The 22,765-nt window shown below is 41.2% G+C and overlaps 1 protein-coding gene across 3 annotated transcripts in view; it reads right to left on the minus strand.

The window, feature by feature from the left end:
- SIM2 (SIM bHLH transcription factor 2) overlaps positions 1-22,765 on the minus strand; it is a 71,317-nt gene that overhangs the window by 24,287 nt on the left and 24,265 nt on the right. For all 3 annotated transcript variants that reach the window (XM_075132837.1, XM_075132836.1, XM_075132841.1), the window contains 3 exons: positions 22,225-22,333; positions 6,906-6,991; positions 4,566-4,765 (listed from right to left, as the gene is read on the minus strand). In XM_075132837.1, coding sequence (XP_074988938.1) covers positions 4,566-4,765; positions 6,906-6,991; positions 22,225-22,333 — 395 coding nt within the window. The remainder of the gene's footprint in view (positions 1-4,565; positions 4,766-6,905; positions 6,992-22,224; positions 22,334-22,765) is intronic.

The following is a 22,765-nucleotide window of genomic DNA, read 5'->3' on the forward strand; positions in this document are numbered from 1 at the left end:
AGCAGTATAAACAAGCCATTGTCTGTATGAAATTTTAGTTTGTACTGACTTTGCTAGTGCTTTTCATGTAGCCTGTTGTAAAACTAGGCAAATTTCTAGATGAGTTGATGTACCCCCGGAAGACTTCTGTGTACCCCCAGTGGTACACATACCCCTGGTTGAGAACCACTGCATTAGAGGGCCCTGGCCCTAGAAAAGGATGGGGGTTGAGTGAGTGGCCAGGTGGCTGTCCAGGGTATCAGTGAAAGCTGACAGGTTGGCGAGGAAAAAAAAAAAGACCAGGAAAGCCTACTGTGATCAGGACAGTCTGTTTCTCTCAGCAAGAGATGAGTTGTTAGCTGGGCTGAGGGGGAATAACAAAAGCTGGCAAGGAAAGATTAAGATGTACCAGATCCAGACGTATAGGACTTTAATTGGTTTTATCCTTTGCTTGATGGGCTTTGTACTTTTGGGGAAATGCATAAATAATGCCAATTAATCCCAAGTATCCATGTAAATTGATGGGGGCTAAATTATGTTATCACTCAAGAAAGAGATATTGGAGTCCTCGTGGATAGTTCTCTGAAAACACCTACTCAATGTGCAGAAGCAGTCAAAAAAAGCTATCTATGTGTTAGAAGCCATAGGAAAGGGATAGATAATAAAACAGAAAATACCATAATGCCACTATATACATCCATGGTACGCCCACATTCTGAATACTGTGTGCAATTCTGGTCACCCCATCTCAAAGAAGATATAGGGCAATAAAAATGATGAGGGATATGAACTGCTTCCATACGAGGGGAGATTAAAAAAAGACTGGGACTGTTCAGTTTAGACAAGAGATGACTAAGGAAGGATATAATAATAGTCTATAAAATCACGAATGGTCTGGAGAAAGTGAATTAGGGAAGTGTTGTTCACTCCTTCACATAATTCCGTTATATAGGAGTCACGTGATGAAATTAATAAGCAGCAGGTTTAAAACAAACAAAAGGAACAACTTCGTCATGCAACGCACAATCAACCCATTGAACTTGTTGCCATGGGATGTTGTAAAGGTCAAAAGGATAATTGGATTCCAAAAGAATTAGATAAGTTCATGGAGGACAGGTCCATCCATGGCTGTTAGCTGATGGTCAGGGACACAACCCCATGCTCTACATGTCCCTAAACCTCCAACTGACAGAAGCTGGGACTTGATGACAGGGGATGGATCATTTGAAATTGCCCTGTTCTGGGTGTTCTTAAACCTCCAACCAGCCACTGTCAGAAGACAGGATACTGGGCTAGACAGACCACTGGTCTGATCCAGTACGGCCGTTCTTATGTTCTGAAGGCCCCATCTGAGTCATTTTAATCTACTCTCTGGTCACAGGTTCCAGCAGTGAAAGGGCTGAGAGGTGCCAAACTCAGCTGGGCCTGTCATATTAACACAGTTGAGAAACAGCCCTAGAGACCCATCTAAGAGTGGTTGGACCACAAGGTTCCATGCAGGGTGAGGTGTATGAAGCCAGGCTTGTCACGTAAGAAGTGCACTGGAGAGTGATTAAAGAGGATCTAAGGCACAGTTCACCCTGTAACTGTGAGAGGTGCATTGAATGACTGCACCTTAAGCCCTGTTTAGGTCTGATTTACATCAGTCACTCAGATCTCAGTGCAATTAAAATGAAGAGAGTGATTTTCATGTGGCTTTCTTGCTTAACTAATGATCAAAGATGTGCTCTCAAATCAAAATCCTGGAGTTGAGCAGCTCCAGATGTTGGCTCTGTATCCCTAGTTTTGCAGCTACCTCTAGAATGGTCAAACAAACGCCCTGATCTGAACACACTCAGTTTGGAAAAGTTTGATTCTGGATCTGAGTTTTGCAGCCTTGGTCTATTTCTACTCCAAACATCCCTGATTTCCATCTTGGGATGTAAAAAGGACTCTGAATGTGTGAACAAGGAAAACAGAAAGGGGAACAGAACTGGCCAAAATTATCTCATCTCCCCTCCAGTGTCCCTTGAAACTGAGGGAATGAATGGGTGCATACAGTAAAGCAGCAGCCACAGATGACTTTTGTGGGCGGGAATTAACTTTTAAACTATTTAAAACTATTTCTCCTTAAAGCTGATATATTTAGTTGTCTTCTCCTATTACCATTTAGGGCACGATTATGCCCTTTCTGTGGGGTTTCTGTGTGGGTACACTACCGGCAGGAGTCGGAGAGAGTGCAGGGGAATACCTTCCTGTCAGGAGGTAATGATAATTTGGACAGCTGGACTGGGGAGTGCTAGGGGAAGGGCGCTGGCCAGCACTACTGACAATGCTTGATATTCCAGAAGTTCATCTTTGTGGGACAGGGGCAGGACCCCACCCTTGTGCTTCCTGGCAAGTGTGGGGACAGTGCTGGCTGTATCTTTTTCAGTGGTGTAACAGGACCTTTTGTTCACTGTGCTCCGATCAGCGCCTCTGGATAGACTGTCTCTTATGAAGACACTTATGCCTCCAGGCAACTCCATTTAGTATCATAGAATCACAGGATGAGAAGTAATTCTTCCGCTTTATTTGCACTAATTAGGCCTCAACTTAAGTATTGTGGCCAGTTCTTGGCGCCACATTTCAGGAAAGATGTGGAAAAATTGGAGAAAATCCAGAGGAGAGCAACAAAAATGATTAGAAGTCTAGAAAACATGACTTATGAGAGAACATTGAAAAAACTTTGTTTAGTCTGGAGAAGAAAAGACTGCGGGGGGGACATATCAGTTTTCAAGTACATAGAAGGTTGTTACAGGGAGGAGGGTGAAAAATTGCTCTCCTTAATCTCTTAGGATAGGACAAGAAGCAATGAGCTTAAAATGCAGCAAGGGTGATTTAGGTTGGACATTAGGAAAAACTTCCTAACTGTCAGGGTAGTTAAGCACTGGAGTAAATTGCCTGGGGAAGTTGTGGAATCTCTGTCATTGGAGATTTTTAAGATCAGGTTGGACAAACACCTGTCAGGGATGGGTCTACAGAATACTTAGTCCTGCCATGAGTGGAGGGGACTAGACTAGAAGACCTCTTGAGGTCCCATTAGAGCACCTCTTCCTCACCCTACCTTAGCTCTGCCATGTACAGGCATATTGTTGAGCCTTAGCCTTACACTAGAAATGCTACAACGGCACAGTTTCAGCACTGCAGTTGCATCACTGTAGTAAGGGGTTCTTCCATCACTGGAGTAAAACCATCTCTCCGAGAGGCAGTAGCTAGGTCAATGTAAGAATTCTTCTGGCGACCGAACAGTGTCTATACCGGGGCTTGGATTGCTTAACTAGATCGCACATAATGTGAAATTTTTCACAGCCCTGAGCAACTATAGTTAACCCGACCTAACTTGCTAGCATAGACCAGCTTTCAGTGCTTAGCAATATTGGATGTATTGCATTAAACATGCCAAAAAAAGAGAGAATTCCTAAAACAAATTGTAACTTGCATTTCAGTACTGGGCCTCATTGATCTTAGCCTGGAGAGACAGCATGCTTTTGAGTGTTTAAATTGCTCTGCAAAACTTCTCCAATGTATTGGTCACAGACTTTTTTACCATTATGTATGAATATCATTTCTTTTCCTTGAAACTCCAGCATGTCACGGAAGTCACCAAGTGGGTCAAATCTTGTTCCACAGTCCTAGTACTGTGGGGTTTGGTTGGGTTTTTTTGGGTGGGGGTGGGGGTTAGAATTATCTGCCTGTTGGTAGTTAAACCTAAGACTGGAAATTTGCTGGAAGGTTCTTCCCTTGGGACATCTAAAATTGGACCATACAGATCATCACAGTACATTGACAGGCATAATTATATGTTGAAATTATATGACACTTCATGTGTCTCTTTGAGCTCAGATTTGTGCTTTTCTGTTGCCCATGTGGGAGTTCTTTCAGGCATCCACGTGGGTTGTATCGGTAGAGTGTGCTGAGATGGTTCTAGTGCCTATTTCCCATAAATCCAGGCATAGCTTGTGCACTAGGCAATCTTGCAAGCTGTCCCAATAGTTATTTTTCTGAAGAGATTTAATGTCTGGTTTTTGTTTTGTTTTTAAATGGCCATTTGACTTAATTGTCACTCGTATCTCTTCATAAACCCATAATGTAGGCAAGGTTAAGGACATTAGATAGGAAGGCTGGTCTCACAGCTAAGGCACTGAACTAGGACTTGGGAGACTGGGTTCAGTTCCCATCTCTGCCATGGATTTCTTGTGTTACCTTGGTCAGGTCACCTAATCTCTCTGTGACTCATTTCTCTACCTGTAAAACAGGCATAATAATGCTTCCTTTCCCCCACCTTTTATCTATCCTTGAGGCCTCTGGACATTACCATAACACATGTAACTATAGGTTAGAATCAGGTTCCGTAGGCTTGATACTTTAAAGATAAAACATTGCCTTATTTACTGAGTCATTTTGAAAGTTCCGCATACTTTTACCGTGCTCAAGTTCAATTTTAATGATGTCATAGTTAAAATACACCTAAAAATGAAGTGTATTGAAGTATTTAGAAACCCCTATAGTTTGACAAAACTTAACTTCTCGATGCTATATGATGGAAACCAAATCATTTTGCTTACCTGGAATCTAGGAATATAAGTTTTAAGTCCAGACTTGCTCTGAACATGAACATGTTACTGTGAAGCTTGATCTCAGTGATTGCACTGGGAGGTAAAGATTGACCCACAGCCACCAGTCCTACAATTTGGTAACAGGAATCATACAAGGACATGTCCAGCATATACTGACGTATCTTCAAATAGCCACTGCAGTGGATCACCTGGCATGGAAAGAAAGCACAGTAAATATTTGAAGGTAAAGGAAGAGGTCTTACAGGTCAAGACAGCATCTTGAGAGCATCTATTTCTCAGCCTCTGCTGCACCTATTTCAATGGTGATATAAACAATTTCTCTTAACACCATTTCTCTGTCTGCATAGTTTAAGGCTGCTAAGTGTCTTATTTGTAAGTAGAGATGCAGTCATGCTGTGAACCTGTGTTACTGTCACCAGCACATAGTAATCTGGTGTTAAAATGCAAGGGCCCTGGTGCCATATGGACTGCTCTCCAGTTAATGCTTTAAATTTAGGTTATAAAATATACATTTAATATAGATACAATAAGATAGTTATTGTGCATTAACCAAATAAACTGAAATTTGCCGTTGATGGTGACTTAATCATGCAACAGACATACATATTCCAAGCTATACTTTAACAGCCAGTTTGATGTATCAAAACTACTCCTATTGAATTTGTTCTTCATTATGATGAAAACAGATACACTTTAAGAGACTTATGAATGTAGCCCTAATTATAAATGATTAAATATCTATTTAGACACATTAAAAGCGTTGCTTCTTTCCAGTCAGGATTAGATGATCCCTGTGGACAAATTAACAATGCCAATGTCGAAGGCTCAAATTCTAGTTGGACATACATGTACATAATTCCAGTTGCCGTCCATGAGAGTTGCATGTGCATATCTGATGCTAAAATTTAGATACTTGACTGTAAGAAGGAATAAATAATGATTTGGGGCAACAAAGGTAAGTGCAAAATGCTCTTAGAAACTCTTCTGAGGAACATAAATATTCTTAGTTTGTAACAGCTACTATTTGGCTATGCACTCTCTTGCAAGGCTCAGTCCAAATATCATGTGGGAAACTCCACAAGTATCAAAACCACATTCTATATATCCCTCAGTTTATTTGTATATTTCCTTTGTTTTGACTTGTACATTCTTCCAGTAAAAAGGAGCGTGTGTCCACTGCCTTAAGCAATTCTTGGCAATCCATTATCTATATTTCTAAAAATAGATTCCTCTTAAAGCTCCCCATTCAATCATTAATTTATATGATAGTCAATAATAACCCAGTGATAATGTACTTAAAATCTCCCATCAGAGCCTCCTCATTCCCTCACAATTAGGCATATTTGGTTTCCCTTGCACTTAGGCTATTCAGGTGGTACCTTCTGAAGTGCTCAGCATTGGTCTAACCTTTAAGTCATTGACTGATGAGAGCAGAGTTAAGGCAATGCTGAGCGCTCTAGAAAATCACATCTTTAAACAATATACACGGTAACCAGGCAATAGGACTTCAAGGAGGAAAAATGGCACATGACTCCGCTTCCTGACAAATTGTAATCTAAGAAGAAAAACAGAGGGATGCCACCACCTACTCAGTTTTTTAAAAAATTGCTTCAATATAAATTATGGGTTAGAACAATGTACACTGCAGGACAGTTGACCAGCCAGAACTACACTTTCAGGAATAACTGTTCAACTTTAAAAGGGGAGGTAAATGTCTGCACCTTGGAAGAATTCTAAAACAACAGCAGGTCACTCTGAGGTGTTCTTTCTCTTGCTATTGAATAAGTCATTTATTTTCAGTAGAACTGTGTGTAAGGTGCCTTTCTCAGCTGCTGCTTAGGTAGTAGAAATATGTTGTTTAGTTTATGGGAGAATAAATGCACAAAGTAAAGCTGAAAATATATGCTTGAATGGCAGGTGCTCATGTAGGATTACAGTATTTACCATCACCCATGTTCAAGTGCAGTAACTATTAAAACAATGTATGCTAAGAGGTTGATAAATACACCTGAGACTGTGGTAGACATCAATCCTGAACTGAGATATACAGGCACATGGAGCCATATTCTGATACCCTTACTCATCCTGAACAGCACAGGGAATAATCTCATTCAAATCAATGGGACTACCTGTGGAGTTAGGTACTAGTCAGCATGAGCATGGGTATCAAAATCTGGCCCATAGTTTCAGGGAGTACTGTTGCATTAATAAGAAAATCTGCACCCAGTGGTGGCATTCTGACTCTTTTCAGTAGCAGACTTTGTTTTACAGCTATCCATATCATAAAACCTGTTACTCTTTGAACATGGAAAGGCTTCAGCATGTTACCTTATAGCCGCTACATGTCAAGCCTGCATTCCTCTTAGCCAAGACACACTTCATCCGGAGAAAAAACGATCTCTCTATTTCGTACTCTGAAAGCATAAGCCATAGTATTTTAATTAATATAGGTTTCAAAAATCACCCGTAATGTTTACTTTGACCATTTAACCTAAGTATTTGCAGGGTATTTCAGCCATTTTATATTAACCTTTTGATTGTCATTATTATTTTTAGGGAAAGAGGGCAATAGGAAGATGGCCATGACACATCTTTGTCCCCATTCATGGTCAGCTGTCTCTGCCAAGATCGCTGATAGTTGTGATTTATTTTAAAGGTTACAAGAGTTGGGGGCTGTGACATTTTGGAGTTCACTCAAGCCAGTCAGGGGTTCAGTCAACGCCTGCTTTGTAATCCTGTGTGTCTTGTGACTGCACAGCTCAATTTGATCTCTGTGATGGGTCCTGGTCAGGCAAGCCAGTAAAAATCTGGAAAGATGACAGTGGATGAGAGAGAAACTGTCTTGAACAAAGAGTGTATCTTGCCAGATTAAGTTTTAGACTTCTAGATGAATGTGTTCACTTTTATTTGCTTGCAACCATCTCTACCTTTATTCCTTTTACTTGGCATCACTTAATCCATCCTCTTTTGTTAATAAATGTGTTTTGCTGTCATTATAAATCATCAGTGCGGGTACCGTTCAGTAAAGTGTATGACTGTGTTAAGCTGGCAGGTTGGAACGTTCTACTGTCTCTGTAGAGGCAGCGAATCTAATGCTTTCTCTGAGACGGTCTAATGAGAGGAACCGGATCCTGAAGAAGGAAGATTTTGGGGTGAATTCAGGCTTGGAAAGGTACTAAGGTCAGCTTGCAAGGAGTATCCAAGCTGGGCAAACCCAAGGTGAGGCTTGTGGCCTGCTGGCAGGCTGCTGAGGGGAGAGCTCTGAACGAAAGCTGCACAGTCACAAGACACCCAGGGCTACAAGGCAGACGACTGAACCCTTTACTGTCCTGGGTGAACCCCAGAATGTCAGAGGCATTGGGCCTCCAAACTTTAAATGAAAGGCCTTTCCCTTGAGCAGTGACATCTTAGCCTCTGCTGGCCTCAAGGGCAGAGTTTACAAATTCAGTCTCTCATATGGTAGGAACTGAAGACAACCATGGATCAATATCTTGGAAGCAGTAAAAGAATAGAAAACTTATCGAAAAGTTCATGTTGTTGTAATCTCACTGTTCATTGCCAGTCATCGGGCCAAAACTTGCAAGCCTAGACACTTTATAAAGTTGCTACCTATTCAGGGCACTAACAAGCAGACTCCTCTTAAGAGAAGTTTTGAAAGAAAATGTTTTTAATGGAAAAGTCACTGATGTTTTGTTAATTAAGCCCTGCTAAGGTACATAAATATCTTTAAAAAATTTAAAATCCTCACATAGCAATTTTTTTTTTTTTGAGAAATACCTATGGCAGTTCTAATATATCCAAAGGTAGTCAATAGTTCTAACCTTTTGCTCCGCAGGGGGCCATGTGGAACTGGGTACCACTGAGCCCTCTCACCCATCAGCCTGGGCTCCCTCTCACACTGTGCTGCTGTAACAAGCTGCAAAGCCCTCCAGCCTGCACTTTCACCAGCATTCACACGGGTAGAGACTCACCCAGCTGCAGTTACATGCAGGCTCTCTAACCACCAGCTTCCCAGCCTAGGACCCTATAGCAGTACTGTCCTGCTCTGGTCAAATCTGGCCAGTATTTGGGTTTAATACCCAATCCACCTCTCCCTCAATGTGAAGAGAACAATAGTAACCAAGCAGAGATTTTCCCCAAGCGCTCCAGTCAAAGCTCACTGGTTTGGATTAAAACATAAAATAAGTTTATTATCTACTAAGGTTCAGATTTTAAGTGATTTTTAGTGATAGCAAACAGATCAAAGCAGATTACCTAGCAAATAAACAAAAAAACACAAACTAAGCTTAATATACTAAATAGATTGGATATGAATTAGCAGTTTCTCTCCCTAAGAGATGATACAAGCAGGCTGCAGATTCTTAAGGGGCAAGCTGCACTTGCTTTACAACTTGGAATCCCCAGGTGTTTCATTCACAGGTTAGAAATCCCTTTAGCCTGGGTCCAGCACTTTCCTCAGTTCAGTCTTTGCTCCTCAGGTGTTTCCAGGAGTCTTTTTGTGTGGGGAGTGAAGAACCCCAGATGATGTCACTCCCTGCCTTATATAGCTGAAGCATATGACGGGAACCCTTTGTTTCAAAATTCGGTTCCCAGTCCGGTTTGTGGGAAAATACTGACATCCCAAGATGGAGTCCAGAATCATGTGGCCTGGTCACATGTCCTTGTAGAGTCACAGTAGCCATTACTTACAGGCTGTTTGGACTGTTCTCAGGAAGGCTCACCAGGTGGGGGATAAGCTTCTCCTAAGGCCTATTGTTTTTCCTGATGGCCCATTATCCTTAATAGACCCTTCCCCACCCACTATCTCGACTGAAAGCATCTTGTGTAGTGGGCATTACCCAGGTGTAACTACATTTGAAGTACAGATACATAGTCATTTATAACTTCAAATACAAAAATGATACATAAAAAGAAAAGGAGGACTTGTGGCACCTCAGAGACTAACCAATTTATTTGAGCATGAGCTTTCGTGAGCTACAGCTCACTTCATCGGATGCATACTGTGGAAATTCCACAGTATGCATCCGATGAAGTGAGCTGTAGCTCACGAAAGCTTATGCTCAAATAAATTGGTTAGTCTCTGAGGTGCCACAAGTCCTCCTTTTCTTTTTGCAGATACAGACTAACACGGCTGTTTACTCTGAAACCTGTCAAAAATGATACATGCATACAAATAAGATAATCATATTCAGCAAATCATAATCTTTCCAATGACACTTCACATGACTTATCTTGCATAAGATACATCATAATTATCCTATAATCGTATCATAATAGTATCACTACGAAGAATATGGGGTGCAGTGTCACAACTACCATTTTGGCAGGAAGCGACAGAAGCAGCAGAGGAATCTCACTCTACTTCAATGAATGGGCACTTTGAAAGGTGTTTTCAGGTAAGTTTCAACACATTGATTTCTTCCCAGCCTTGATCCAAAGCCCACTGAAGTCAACTGGAGTCTTTCCATTGACTTCAGTGGGCTTTGGATTAGCCCCTAGTATATTGTTCTAACAACCTGTCTTAATTTGACTTTACTGCAAATTTTGTGCTGTGTATTTTTATGCATCTGTCACCCAGTTAACACCTGCAGTTGCTTTAGCCTCAGATGCTACATAGAAACTATTAACACTCTGCATTGTACTCTATTTAAAAATCCCAGTAAACATCTGCAGAAAAAGGAAGCACTTTTCATGTTAGAGCTATGCTTAAAGGAAAAAATGCAATAGACGTTGCATCTCACCTAGTATCAACCTTCCAAATCAACTGCTTTTCCTGATCGTTGAACTGAAGGCCCAAGAATTTCCTTACAACTTACTGTCACTTCATGCCAAAATGCCATCCTCTGTATTATTTCAGAATTATGGTTTTACTTTTAATGTTCAATAAAATATTTTTAGAAGGCCAATTTAGGATATTTTACAATAATAAATGAGACTGGAATTCCAGCAAAACATTGGAATTATCCATTTATCTTACTAATGCAAATTAGTTTATTGTGGGAACAATAGGCACTTTAATGAACTGGCATATCTACTATCAAGTTTAAATACTGATATACATAAATAGGTGGGTGGAAGCTATACAGTATGCATCTCTATGATGGAAGAATGGTCACAGGGTTAAGGCATGGGATTTGGGTGGGTCTGAGTTCAGTTCATGGCTTTGGTACTGGCTCCCTGCGTGAGCTTGAGCAAGTCACCAACTCTGCCTCAGTTCCTTGTTTGTAAAATAAGGACAATTATTTTCCTCCCTCATAGGGATGTGAGGGATAACTTCAGAACCATTAATGAACAGATGGTGATGGGGGGGCCATATAAACACCCAGATGGATGATGAACACCAATTTTTATGACAAGTTCTTTTCTAAAGATCATTTGTGGAAGTGGAAGCAGGGTCTTAAGCAACAGAGGCAATACATTTTAACAGAAATATTTCTGTAGCACTAACTTAACAATTCTATTGAGAATATGTTTTGTGTACACAATAGTTCCAATACATAGCCTGGTCTTCATGAGTCTGTAACAACAGGGCGGTGGCAAACTAGTAAGGTGGCAGTTTAACAATTTCTCCTTCGTCAATATTAAAAATAAAAAGTTCTCAGTCTCTCAGGTTTCATGATGAGGGATGATTCTCTCCAGGGAAATTCCGCCAAGTTTTTATCTTCTTCCCTGTAGAACTTTGACTTGATGGGTCAGCTTTTCTAATACTCATATTTCCCATACTTTCTGGGACGAGTCAATTGATTTAGAGGAGTCACATCTCTTCCACCACCTAACAACTATGATTCTTGCTGCAACTATCAAATGGGTAATCGTTTCTTTGTGTCTGTTATACAGCACAGAACTTTTGGGGAAAATTCACAAAAACACCTGTCATCTCCTTAAAGGAGTTTCCAACCTCTTTTTCAAAGTGTCTGAATTTTTGGACAGATCCACCACATATGAAGAAACCAGCCCACTTCATAACACTCATTTCAGCATTTGCCCATGCCTGTACCATAGATGTGTTTAACAGGCATTAGGTACCACTGATAGAGGACTTTAACATAGTCTTCTTTTATGAATGTGTATATTGAGGTATAGGGACTGCTGTTCCAAATACTCTCCCAATCCTCATCCTTAATTTCCTTGCACAAATCTGCATTCCACCTCTTCATGAAAAGTGTGTTTCCTCTAAGCAAAAACTGAAAATAATTTTATATAGGGTGGAAAGTAGATCCTTGTGTTTCATAATAGTGACAAGTAATTTTTCACTGTTAATTTTCTGCTCAGGTTTACCTTTAAGATGGTGGTTTGAAAAATGTTGCAATTGCAGATATTGGTACAATAGAACTTCAGTATTTCTTGCAAGTTGATTTTTCTTCTTCAAATTATCTGAATGTAACGTCTCTGAGTAGTTGCCTAACTCTTGTAATACAAATATGATGCCGGGTTTTAAAGTCTCCCAGAGTTTTACTAGGGTTGAATTTGGTGTTATGTACTATGGACATTAGAGGTGATCTGTCTGATCTTAATTTTTGTTATCCCATTCCTCTACTGTTGCTCTCAGAAAAGGGTGGTTATAGATTAGAGCTGTCGATTAATCAGTTAATTTTTTTTAGTTAATCGCATGAGTTAATTGTGATTAAACAACAGAATACCAATTGAAATGTATTAAATATTTGGGATGTTTTTCTACGATTTTCAAATATATTGATTTCTATTACAACACAGATTACGAAGTGTACAGTGCTCGCTTTATATTTTTTTATTACAAATATTTGCACTGTAAAAATGATAAACAGAAGTAGTATTTTTCTATTCACCTCATACAAGTTCTGTAGTGAAATCTCTTTATCATGAAAGTGTAACTTACAAAAGTGTACATTTTTTGTTACATAACTGCACTCAGAAACAAAACAATGTAAAACTTTAGAGCCCACAAATCCACTCACTCCTACTTCTTATTCAGTCAATCCCTAAGACAAACAAGTTTGTTGATGCCTGCTTCTTATTTACAGTATCACCTAAAACTGAGAACAGGCATTCGCTTGGCACTTTTGTAGCCAGCATTGCAAGGCATTTATGTGCCAGATATGCTAAATATTCGCATGCCCCTTCATGCTTCAGCCACCATTCCAGAGGACATGCTTCCATGCTGATGATGCTCATTACAAAAATAATGACAGGTTTCAGAGGAACAGCCGTGTTAGTCTGTATTCGCAAAAAGAAAAGGAGTACTTGTGGCACCTTAGAGACTAACCAATTTATTTGAGCATGAGCTTTCGTGAGTGAGCTGTAGCTCACGAAAGCTCATGCTCAAATAAATTGGTTAGTCTCTAAGGTGCCACAAGTACTCCTTTTCTTTTTACAAAAATAATGTGTTAATTAAATTTGTGTCTGAACTCCTTCAGGGAGAATTGTATATCTCCTGCTCTGTTTTACCAGCATTCTGCCATGTATTTCAAGTTATAGCAGTCTCTGATGACCCAGCATGTTGTTCATTTTAAGAACACTTTCACTGCAGATTTGACAAAATGCAAAGAAGGTACCAATGTGAGATTTCTAAAAATAGCTACAGCACTCCACCCAAGGTTTAAGAATCTGAAGTGCCATCCAAAATCTGGGAGGGATGAGGTATGGAGCATGCTTTTGGAAGTCCTAAAAGAGCAACACTTTGATGTGGAAACTACAGAACTCAAACCACCAAAAAAGAAAACCAACCTTCTGCTGGTGGCATCTGACTCTGAAGATGAAAATGAACGTGCATCGGTCCATACCACTATGGATCGTTATCGAGCAGAATCCATCATCAACATGGATGCATGTCCTCTGCAATGGTGGTTTAAGCATGAAGGGATATGAATCTATAATGCATCTGGCACATAAATCTCTTACAACCCTGGGCTACAATTGTGGGCTACAATTGTGCCCATCCGAACGCCTGTTCTCACTTTCAGGTGACATTGTAAACAAGAAGCGGGAAGTGTTATCTCCTGCAAATTGTAAACAAACTTTTTGTCTGAGCGATTGGCTGAACAAGAAGTAGGACTGAGTGGACTTGTAGACTCTAAAATTTTACATTGTTTTATTTTTGAATGCAGTTATTTTTTGTACATAATTCTATATTTGTAAGTTCAACATTCATGATAAAGTTATTGCACTGCAGTACTTGTATTAGGTGAAATGAGAAATACTATTTTTGTTTTTTACAGTGCAAATATTTTAATCAAAAATAAATATAAAGTGAGCACTGCACACTTTGTATTCTGTGTTGTAACTGAAATCAATATATTTCAAAATGTAGGAAACATCCAAAATATTTAAATAAATATTCTATTATTGTTTAACAGCACAATTAATTGCACAATTAATCGTGATTAATTTTTTTAATCACTTGACAGCCCTATTATAGACACATTATTTTTGGTCTACAGATTGTCTTAATTCAAGGAACTGTGTGGTGTTTGATGGTAGGACACTGAGCCTGTTCTATATAGTTCTCGCTCTCTCTCCTGGGTTATCCAATACAGTAAATTTCTGCTTTGGTTTGCTGGTGATAATATTTTAATTTTGGGTAGCATTAGTCCTCCTCCTTGCCAAGGTCTTTGTAGGGTAGCCTGTTTGTTTGACTCTTGGCTCCTTGTGTCCTCAAATGAATTTTGTTCATCAGGGTTGCCAATCATCAAGATGTTCCCTGGGATGATTATTGATAGTGTAGGGAAGACAAAATTGATCTGAGGTAAGAATCATTTTTACCGAAACAATTTTCCATAGACGTGAGACTTTGTACTTTGACCAGTTTTCTACATCTGTTCTAACTTAATCAGAGGAGTGTAATTAATATTATAGAGAACCTGCCTTTTTTGATATATATATTCCCAGGTTATTTTAATGAGGTAGTCACCCATTTATATTTATCATTTATGGTTTTTACAAGTTGGGATACCTACCAAAGTCCCAAATTTCAGACTTATTGTAGTTTATTTTTAAACCTGAAACTTTACTAAATTTCAGGTTTTCCTCTTGCAATTCAAGGAGCCTTTTCTGTTTCACCCATATTTCTTCACACTGCCACATTATCCTGTGCATGTGTCTGCTATAATGAACTCTGTACTGTGTGCTTGAATGATTCCAGCTACTCATTAAATACCATATATATGAGAAATCACAAAGAAGTTAATGTAAAACCCACCATAAAGCCAAATAATTATTTGAACACCAGCCTTGCAACAAGAGGGCCAGGTCCTAAACCTAGCAACACATTATGAAGAAAACTCTAGAGAGAATATATTGCCGCTGGAATTTTTTAAATTTAATTTAATTTATTATATTTTAGTTTCCACAAAGTGCGTCATTTCAGTTATCCCTCTTCCTTCTTTAGCTAGTACATTAGACAATATGTCTGACTTTGAGCACCATTTAAAAATAAAATGGTCTGTTTATAATTTGGTGATTTGTTGTTTTTGTTGTTAACTGTTGCAAACAGGATAAATGTCATGGTGCAGTAAATGAAGTGCATCTGGCTATTTTGGATACTGAATTTATGCATTTGTTCACTCATATTGCACATGAGTGCTCCAAGCATTTCTGTGAAATTATGGTTAGCTTTATGCAACCCTAATTATCCTTGGGGGTGAAAGTATGAAATCCATCTTCATTGCTCTAACTCGTCTTTCATCTCTTCTGAAAGAAGGCAGCTACTAAAATATGAGTATTTATATTCTTCTTGCAGTATGAGCTTACAAAAGATCATCACGTTTCTTTCATGATTCCCTCTCTCATGCATTATTTTCCACAGGGTAAAGGCTACTACTTTATATCTCTGGCCCATAAGTCAAAAGTTCTGCTGGGATGGGCGTTGCAAGAAGGCAGAGGTGGTGGCAGCAGAAGATCGGGGTCACTGGGAGTGTGGGTGGTGATGAGACGGCTCAGGTTGGCAGGTGGCATGAGGGCAGGGGCGGAAGGATGACCAATGTTGCTTGCGGGTCAGAGCTGGCATATAGATACCCAGCGACTGGAGGGGTGGCCTGGAAGTCCTTGTGGGCATGGAAGGTCTCATTGATTTTATCACTGAAAAGCTTATGGTTGTCAAAGGGGAGGTCCTCAAGCGTAGTTTGAAGCTCCTTTAGGAACCCGGTGGACTACACCCAAGAGTCGCATCAGAGCAATATCGCAGAAGCCAGGCACCAGGATGCGGTGTTAGCACCATCGACCTTGGAAGGCCACCTTGGCAACCAGCTTGCTCTCATCCAGGAGACTTTGAAAGTCCTGCTGCTTTACCGAGGGAAGAAAGGCTTGGAAGTCTACCAACTTAGTGTATGCCAGGAAGTTATACATAGCCAGGTTGGCCTGTTAACTGGTGATGAGGAACTGGAGACCCACAGTGTGCCCAAGACACAGTGTGCCCAAGAAGGTTGAGTTTCTTTGCCGCCCATTCTTGGGGGGTGGATTTGAAATGATGTTGGCAGGCATGCTCTGTAGCTGCATGGGCCACAAAGGAGTTAGGTGGCGGGTGTATGAACAGAAAGTCCGTTCCCTTGAATGACACAAAGTACTGTTGTTCCACCCACTTAGGGGTGGGCGAGCAGGAGGCCAGCATGTGCCTAACAGCCTATGTGGGTTGGAGGATGGCATAGTGTATGGGCAAGGCAATACAGGAAGGTCCAGGGGGTTGCAGGATGTCCTGGAACTGGTTCTGGGGACCCCAGATATCCTCCAAAGACAGTCAGAGGGCTGCCATCATGCGATGAAGCAGGGCCTGGTACTACACATGGTCATCGGCCGGGGGAGGAAGAGAGGAGGGAGGGATAAGCGCATCATCGGCGACGAAACCAGAGGTGCCAATGATGCTGGGAGCATCATGAGGGTCCCTGTAGGCAGAGGAAGGAATAATGTAGGTCGGGGATAGATGGTGATGCAGGCACAGTGGGAGGCCACAGTGACAGTATGGGTCCCAAGCAGGCCAGTAAGACCAAGCATAGGGGTCACCAAACATCAGTGCTCCCTCTGGATAAAGGAAACACGGATAGGCAAATGGGCCATAGGCCGGTGGATAAGGCTGGCTGCTGGGGTCTGGGTGGGTCAGGGTCTGAAGACCAGTCCAAGTCCAAAGATGGGTCAGGCAAAGGCAGGGCCGTTGGAACCAGCAGCACAGGATGGGACAATGCCAGGTAGTCCAGGAGCAGGAGAGGTTCTGTGGCAGGGGATGGAGGCTTGAGAGAAGCCGGAGGGTCCAAGCTCAGAGGAGAGCCAGCAAACGGCAGCATCAGCTCAGCCATCGCATCAAAGGGGACAGGCATTCTGGAGTGCACGTGGCTGAACGGGAAAGTCCAGACAGTCCTGGTGGTGTGGACGGTGCTGGAGGTGACAGCGGTGGGCCAGTCACTGGGGCAGAAGGCAATGCCGGCAGACTGTGGTGCTTGGACATCCAGTCCACATGAGAGCTCTTTGGAGCAGAAGCATCCGGATCAACATGCAACTTCTCACCCAATCTGCATGCTCGGGAAGGCTATGCTATATTTACAGGTGGTCCCCATTGGGGACCTACACTTGCGTCCATGCCAGTGTTTCTTGTGTGCCCAATGGGATTTGGGCGGATGAGACAGTGGTGCTGGGCAGGAAGGTCCCAGGGAAGTGCTCACTGCTGGTGTTGGTCAGTGCTCTGACAGATCTGCTGCTGCCGGATCCGATTGCGCACATGAGCGTGTAGTCGCCTCCACGAGGAACCTGCCCAGGCGAAGCTCTCTAGTTTCCCAGGTACGGGACGGGAAGGAGTGGCAGGTGCTCATCGTTCATGGAGGAGGAGTGGAAGCAAGAAGCACAGTATTTAAACCTGGCTTGCTGTGAAGTGCCACAAAGGGGTGGAGAGCTAACTGACTGGCCATCTATGCGACGGACAACTATATACAACTAGAGAAAACAACTATATACAAAAGAAAAAATGTAGAATAGTTCTCTTAGCAAGCTAAGAGCACCGAGGAACGGGGGTTCTGATTCTGGCCATTGAGTAGTAAGAGGGAACTGGAGCGGCGTCGACCCACACAGCCTCTTAAAGCCTCAGATACACCACACAGTCGACGCACATGCAGGTCAATGGACACTACTATGAACAGTTCCTGTGCATGCACACCCATGTTTGGAATCCACGTAGGGACCACACATCTCAAAGATGAATTGAAAAATACAGATATGTATGTTCACATTTGATAGCTTTATTTACAACCTGTAGAATATTTTTGCTGATTTGGCAGATTAAACTAGTTTTCACTGGCTAATGTTTTGAGTATTAGATGTGGGACATATATTTTGACAAGTAAAGTTAAATAAGCAAGGCTGTAAGTTAGTAACTTTTAGATATTATGAATTTAAATGACTGCTGTATGGTACTACTCCTGGGAAACTACAAAAAGTAACTTTACATATTAAAACCTTGTAAATCTCTCCAAATTTATAATGGGGAGCTTTTTATTTGGACACGGGACCTGGACAACTTGGGCAAGCTTTAAAGAGAGGGAAGATGACTAAAACTGAATTTAGAGTCAAAAATAACTCTAGGACATAAACTGATAAAAGTAGCTTTAATTTCTAATTTAGGTAAAAAACACATTAGTGGAAATGTCCTTTACACCAGGGATTTATTTGAAGCTAAAGAAGACCAACAGCAGTTTATTTGAATAATAATCTATATGGCAAAATTGATTGATTGACTTTGAAAGTGAGGATTCCACCCAAACACACAAATTCCCTTGACTTTAGTGGGGCCAGGATTTCACTCTATACTTCAATAATTGAGTCCATAAAGGCATTGAGAATACAAACGTAAATCAGCAATTTGATCTATTAAACAATAAATGCCACTCCATCAGTTTTAAAATGTGATTTAATTAAGCCAGATGCATGTCCTGAAGCAGTGGTTCCCAAACTTTTCAGTCAGGCAACCTCCTAGCTCCATTTTGTGTGACCCACCCTTAGCTCTGGCCCTGCAACCCTAGTTCTGGCCTGTGGAGTGGGGGGGCAGGTCAAGCCTACACTACACCAGTGGCTCCTGGGCCCCACTGTCCATTCCAGGCGTTGTGGCCTGACACACAGTGTTGCAGCACTATTGGTTTGGCCCAGTTGCCCTAAAGGGGAGAAGTGTATGTTTGCCTAGGCCAAGACACAATGATGGGTTAATCTGGCCCTGGACATGACAACCCAACTAGAAGCTTCTCATGAACACACTTGTGGTCGTGATCCACCATTTGGCAAACACTGTCCTAAGGCCTAGAGCAGGGGTTCCCAAACTTGGTTCGCGGCTTGTTCAGGGTAGGCCCCTGCTGGGCCACAAGACGCTTTGTTTACCTGAACGGCAATGACTTCTTTCCCATTTTAATACATCTACAAAGTTTTGTTTATGTTGAAGGGGGATAAAAAAGAGGAAAGCTAAAAAGTAACTAGGAACCATGGCCAGTGGGACCTCTGAGCTGCAGATGCTCAAGTAAACAAAGCGTCTCATGGCCCGCCAGAGGCTTACCCTGAACAAGCCGCAAACCAAGTTTGGGAACCCCTGGCTTAGAGTCATGCCTTTTGCAGGAAGGCATTTCCACCAAGATCCGTAAGCAACACAGGAGGGAAAAAATGCTTAGATTCCAAAGAAGATGTTGGCAACTGTTCATCTTAATTTCCACTAATACATTATAGATTATGAAAGAGAAAATATGCACATAGAAGCTGAACAAATTTGCAAATGATTGGTAAAAACTCCGTCTTTAGCACGACCTAGAATCCAGTGTATGATGCTAAAACATCTTCATGTGGAATATAAAGTTGGTAAGGAGCTACACATAGCAGATGCCATTAGCAGAGCAATAAAGAGATCACCTACCACCTGAAAGTAGGTATGTAACTCACCCTGAGGCATGTGTCTATTATGGTGCTACTTATAAAATCAGCAGAATTCCACACTGAAACACAAAGAACTAGCTGTGTGTAAACTGAAATTAACATATTTTTTACAAGGATAGCCCAAAGAAAGAGCATGATTAGATCTCAACCTGAGGCTATTTTGGAAAAAAAGTATCAGTCCTCCAGGTCTAGAAAAATGTAAGCAAGGAAAAGCAGATATCCTGTTTGGGACTGAGATAAGAGCTTCTATAATTAATGTGTCAGTGCAATATATGTTAATTGCTTCAGCCAAACACAAACAAAAAAGCCACAGTCATGAAATCCTAGCCCTAGCGTGACTGAGCCTAAGAGAGGATTTATCTGAATTTGACTATTTCCTATTAATTTATCACTACTCGAAATTGATAAGAGCTTTCACAACTAACAAGCTCACCAGATAAGTGATCACCCATACAAAGTTGTCAAGTGTAAGGTCGAGTCAAGCTCCCCCTGTTGGACACTCACCAGACTGCTGTGAAAAGATCCAACTGCTTAATCCCATGTGCTTTTAACTTGCTGAGTTTGGGCAAAGTGTAGGCACCGTTCCTGGCTTTAGGACTCTCTCTCGGCATGCACTCCAGGTGTAAACCTCGGTGTCTGACAGTGGGACCTTGACAGTCCAGTTGCCTAGAAACTGAAATTAGTGTCATCTCCCACCCTAAAGCCTTCCAAAATTCTGTCGGTGTGTCCTGTTTTGTCACTATTGTCCTGGTGGGGATTTCCCACTCTCTCCACTTACCCCTTCCTCCAGACAAGCTTCACTCAGCCTCCTTTGTATACCCATTGTTCAGTCCAGAGCACAGTCATTAAGGTTAATGACTCTCCATTGGAGCTGGTTTGGGATAGACATTCTATAGCTCTGTCAGTAAATGTGGGATTCAACATCCACACAGATGATACATTTTAATCATTTTCATAATACGAGCGTCACACCATCAACCACAATTCACATGTTGTATGAGCAGATTCCCCAAATTATCACAGCCGGGCATGGAATACATGACCATGGATGCTGGTTTTCAAGAGCAGATTTTCAAGAATTTGTGAAGGCCTCCTCATCTGAACTCACAATCTCCTTGCCAAAATAGCCACAGAACACATTGCCTACAAGCTATTCAGAGAGAGAAAAATCTTGTAATGAAATCTAAATATGACAGATACACATCAGTCCCTGAAAGACCACCAAGAGGGTTAGTTCCCCCAGAACCTATGCAAATTGTCAAACAACCACCTCACTTCTGACAGAAGTTCAGTTACTCAAGCCCTGAGCAAGTACAAGATGTACAACTATAACTGGAGGAAAGAGAATGATACAAACTGTACTTTGACATAAATACAACACCACTGTCCAGCCTGATAGCTGGGCAGATAGAATGGACAATTACAGCTGGTAGTCAGCTAGTGTTGTTACATCCACACAAATACTGAGAAAATGGACAGCCAGAGATACTTGAGAAATCCTTGAGATTTACTTGATATACCTGAGACAGCCCAGCTACCCGTCAATACATGGGGGGAAAATAGTGAGAGCTTGATTCCTTAAGGAACAGATGAGTGTACACAAGGACCTCTGTTCATTCTGGTGGAGTCACTACAGACAGAGTCACTGTCAAGGTGCAGAGATTTCACAGATTGGCATATAAGCAAAACAGTCCAGTTCTAAGAACTGCAACATAAGTAGCCTGGAGTGTGCCGTGTTATTAGTAGCCATGTCCTGAAAAAAACAATCCAATACTGACAGGACTGAAACTGATTAAGCAATTTTGAAAAATATGTCAAAATGTATTAAACGTGATGAATCTGAAACGTTCTGTTATTTTAAAGTTCAAAGTATTGTCATGGGAAAGTAAATTAGCTAAAAGGGATAAGGTAAACATAGGTATCACATTATTAGTATGGCAGGAGTTATGCTAATGAGATGTTGTAATACTAATAAGTGCAGGACGATGCTAATAGTTGTGTTAATTCTGTGAATATGCCCACTGTGGACTAGATATTTCCGGTCTGAGCTGTGTATTTCATCTTGTCAATATAGTGCTTTGCCTTCTCCCCTGAAACACCTGATTGCTTACTAAACTTTACCCTAAGCAGTATTGTGCTAGGTCAGTACACAGTACCCCACTATACCTTCAAGAAGTAGCTCTGGTGATTCAGTAGATGACTGAGCTGGTAATGAATCAGTGCCACAGTATGATATTAGGGGAAAAATCTGCTTCTGGAGATCTATCTTTTCAGTAAGACACCAAACCTAAGTCATGACTGCTTGTGGTTATTAAAGAACCCATTGCATTCTTCATAAAGGAAAGGGTATTCCCTCTCGTGTCATAGCCAAATTCCAAATTTAACAAATTGCATTGAGACATGTCCTCATACTTTCTATTGGCTAATGTATTCTTCTTCACTTCCTCTCCTAAAATACTGTATAATGCAGCTGTAATGTTCTACCTCAGAGGTGGCTACATAACAGAGGTGGATGAAATGATCCCTGTGTAAAGTTTGAATTGCAATTTAAAACTGCAAATGCTCCAAGATCCTTTAGGATGAATGGTATTAATAAATCTAGGAGTGCTGCTTATTACCTATGCTGCTACAAGCCAAAAAGCTGAGCTACAGCATCAGTTTGGTACCCATTCTGCATTTGTGTACACAAAGCTTTACCGGATAATGTATAAGCTTGCCGTGTTGAATGCAGCTTTCTTTTTTAGCTTTTCAGCTGCAATTTGATCACATCTCCTGGAAGTACCTTGTAAGAGGTGAGGATGAAGAGGCTGGTGTGCTGTAAGCACTGCTGTCATCTCATCATGGTCAGAAGGATGTATATACTCATAAATGCTATTGCCAGTAAGCTCCACCTGTCAAGAGACATATAAAATATTAGGCAGTACAAACAGCCTTTCTTTTAATAATATAAAGCATTCTTCAGTGACCTATGTATACTACATCCGTATACTGTGCATACAGTCCATTACCCTTACAACGTGTGGTTTTTACTGGACCAAAACCATGCACCAAATTATACCTATTAAACTGAATCATTCCTTCTTCAGTGGTAACTAACACTTTAGAAGCTTTTGTGGGAATTTCTGGTGCTATTCTGCACACAGGGGAGTTGCTAGTGGAGAAAGCTGGCAAGCGAAGAGATGATAGAGGAGCTACAGAAATGTTAGCTTCCCACAAAGGGGTGGAGGGGGGAAATCTCCACAAGCTGCATAAACTTTTCTTACAGACAAACATACTCTAAAAGTTTTACATGTTCCCAGAAACCATCATCTAGGTTCTGTCTG

The sequence above is a fragment of the Caretta caretta genome, chromosome 1 (assembly GCF_965140235.1).
Source record: "Caretta caretta isolate rCarCar2 chromosome 1, rCarCar1.hap1, whole genome shotgun sequence".
Classification (NCBI taxonomy): Eukaryota; Metazoa; Chordata; order Testudines; family Cheloniidae; genus Caretta; species Caretta caretta.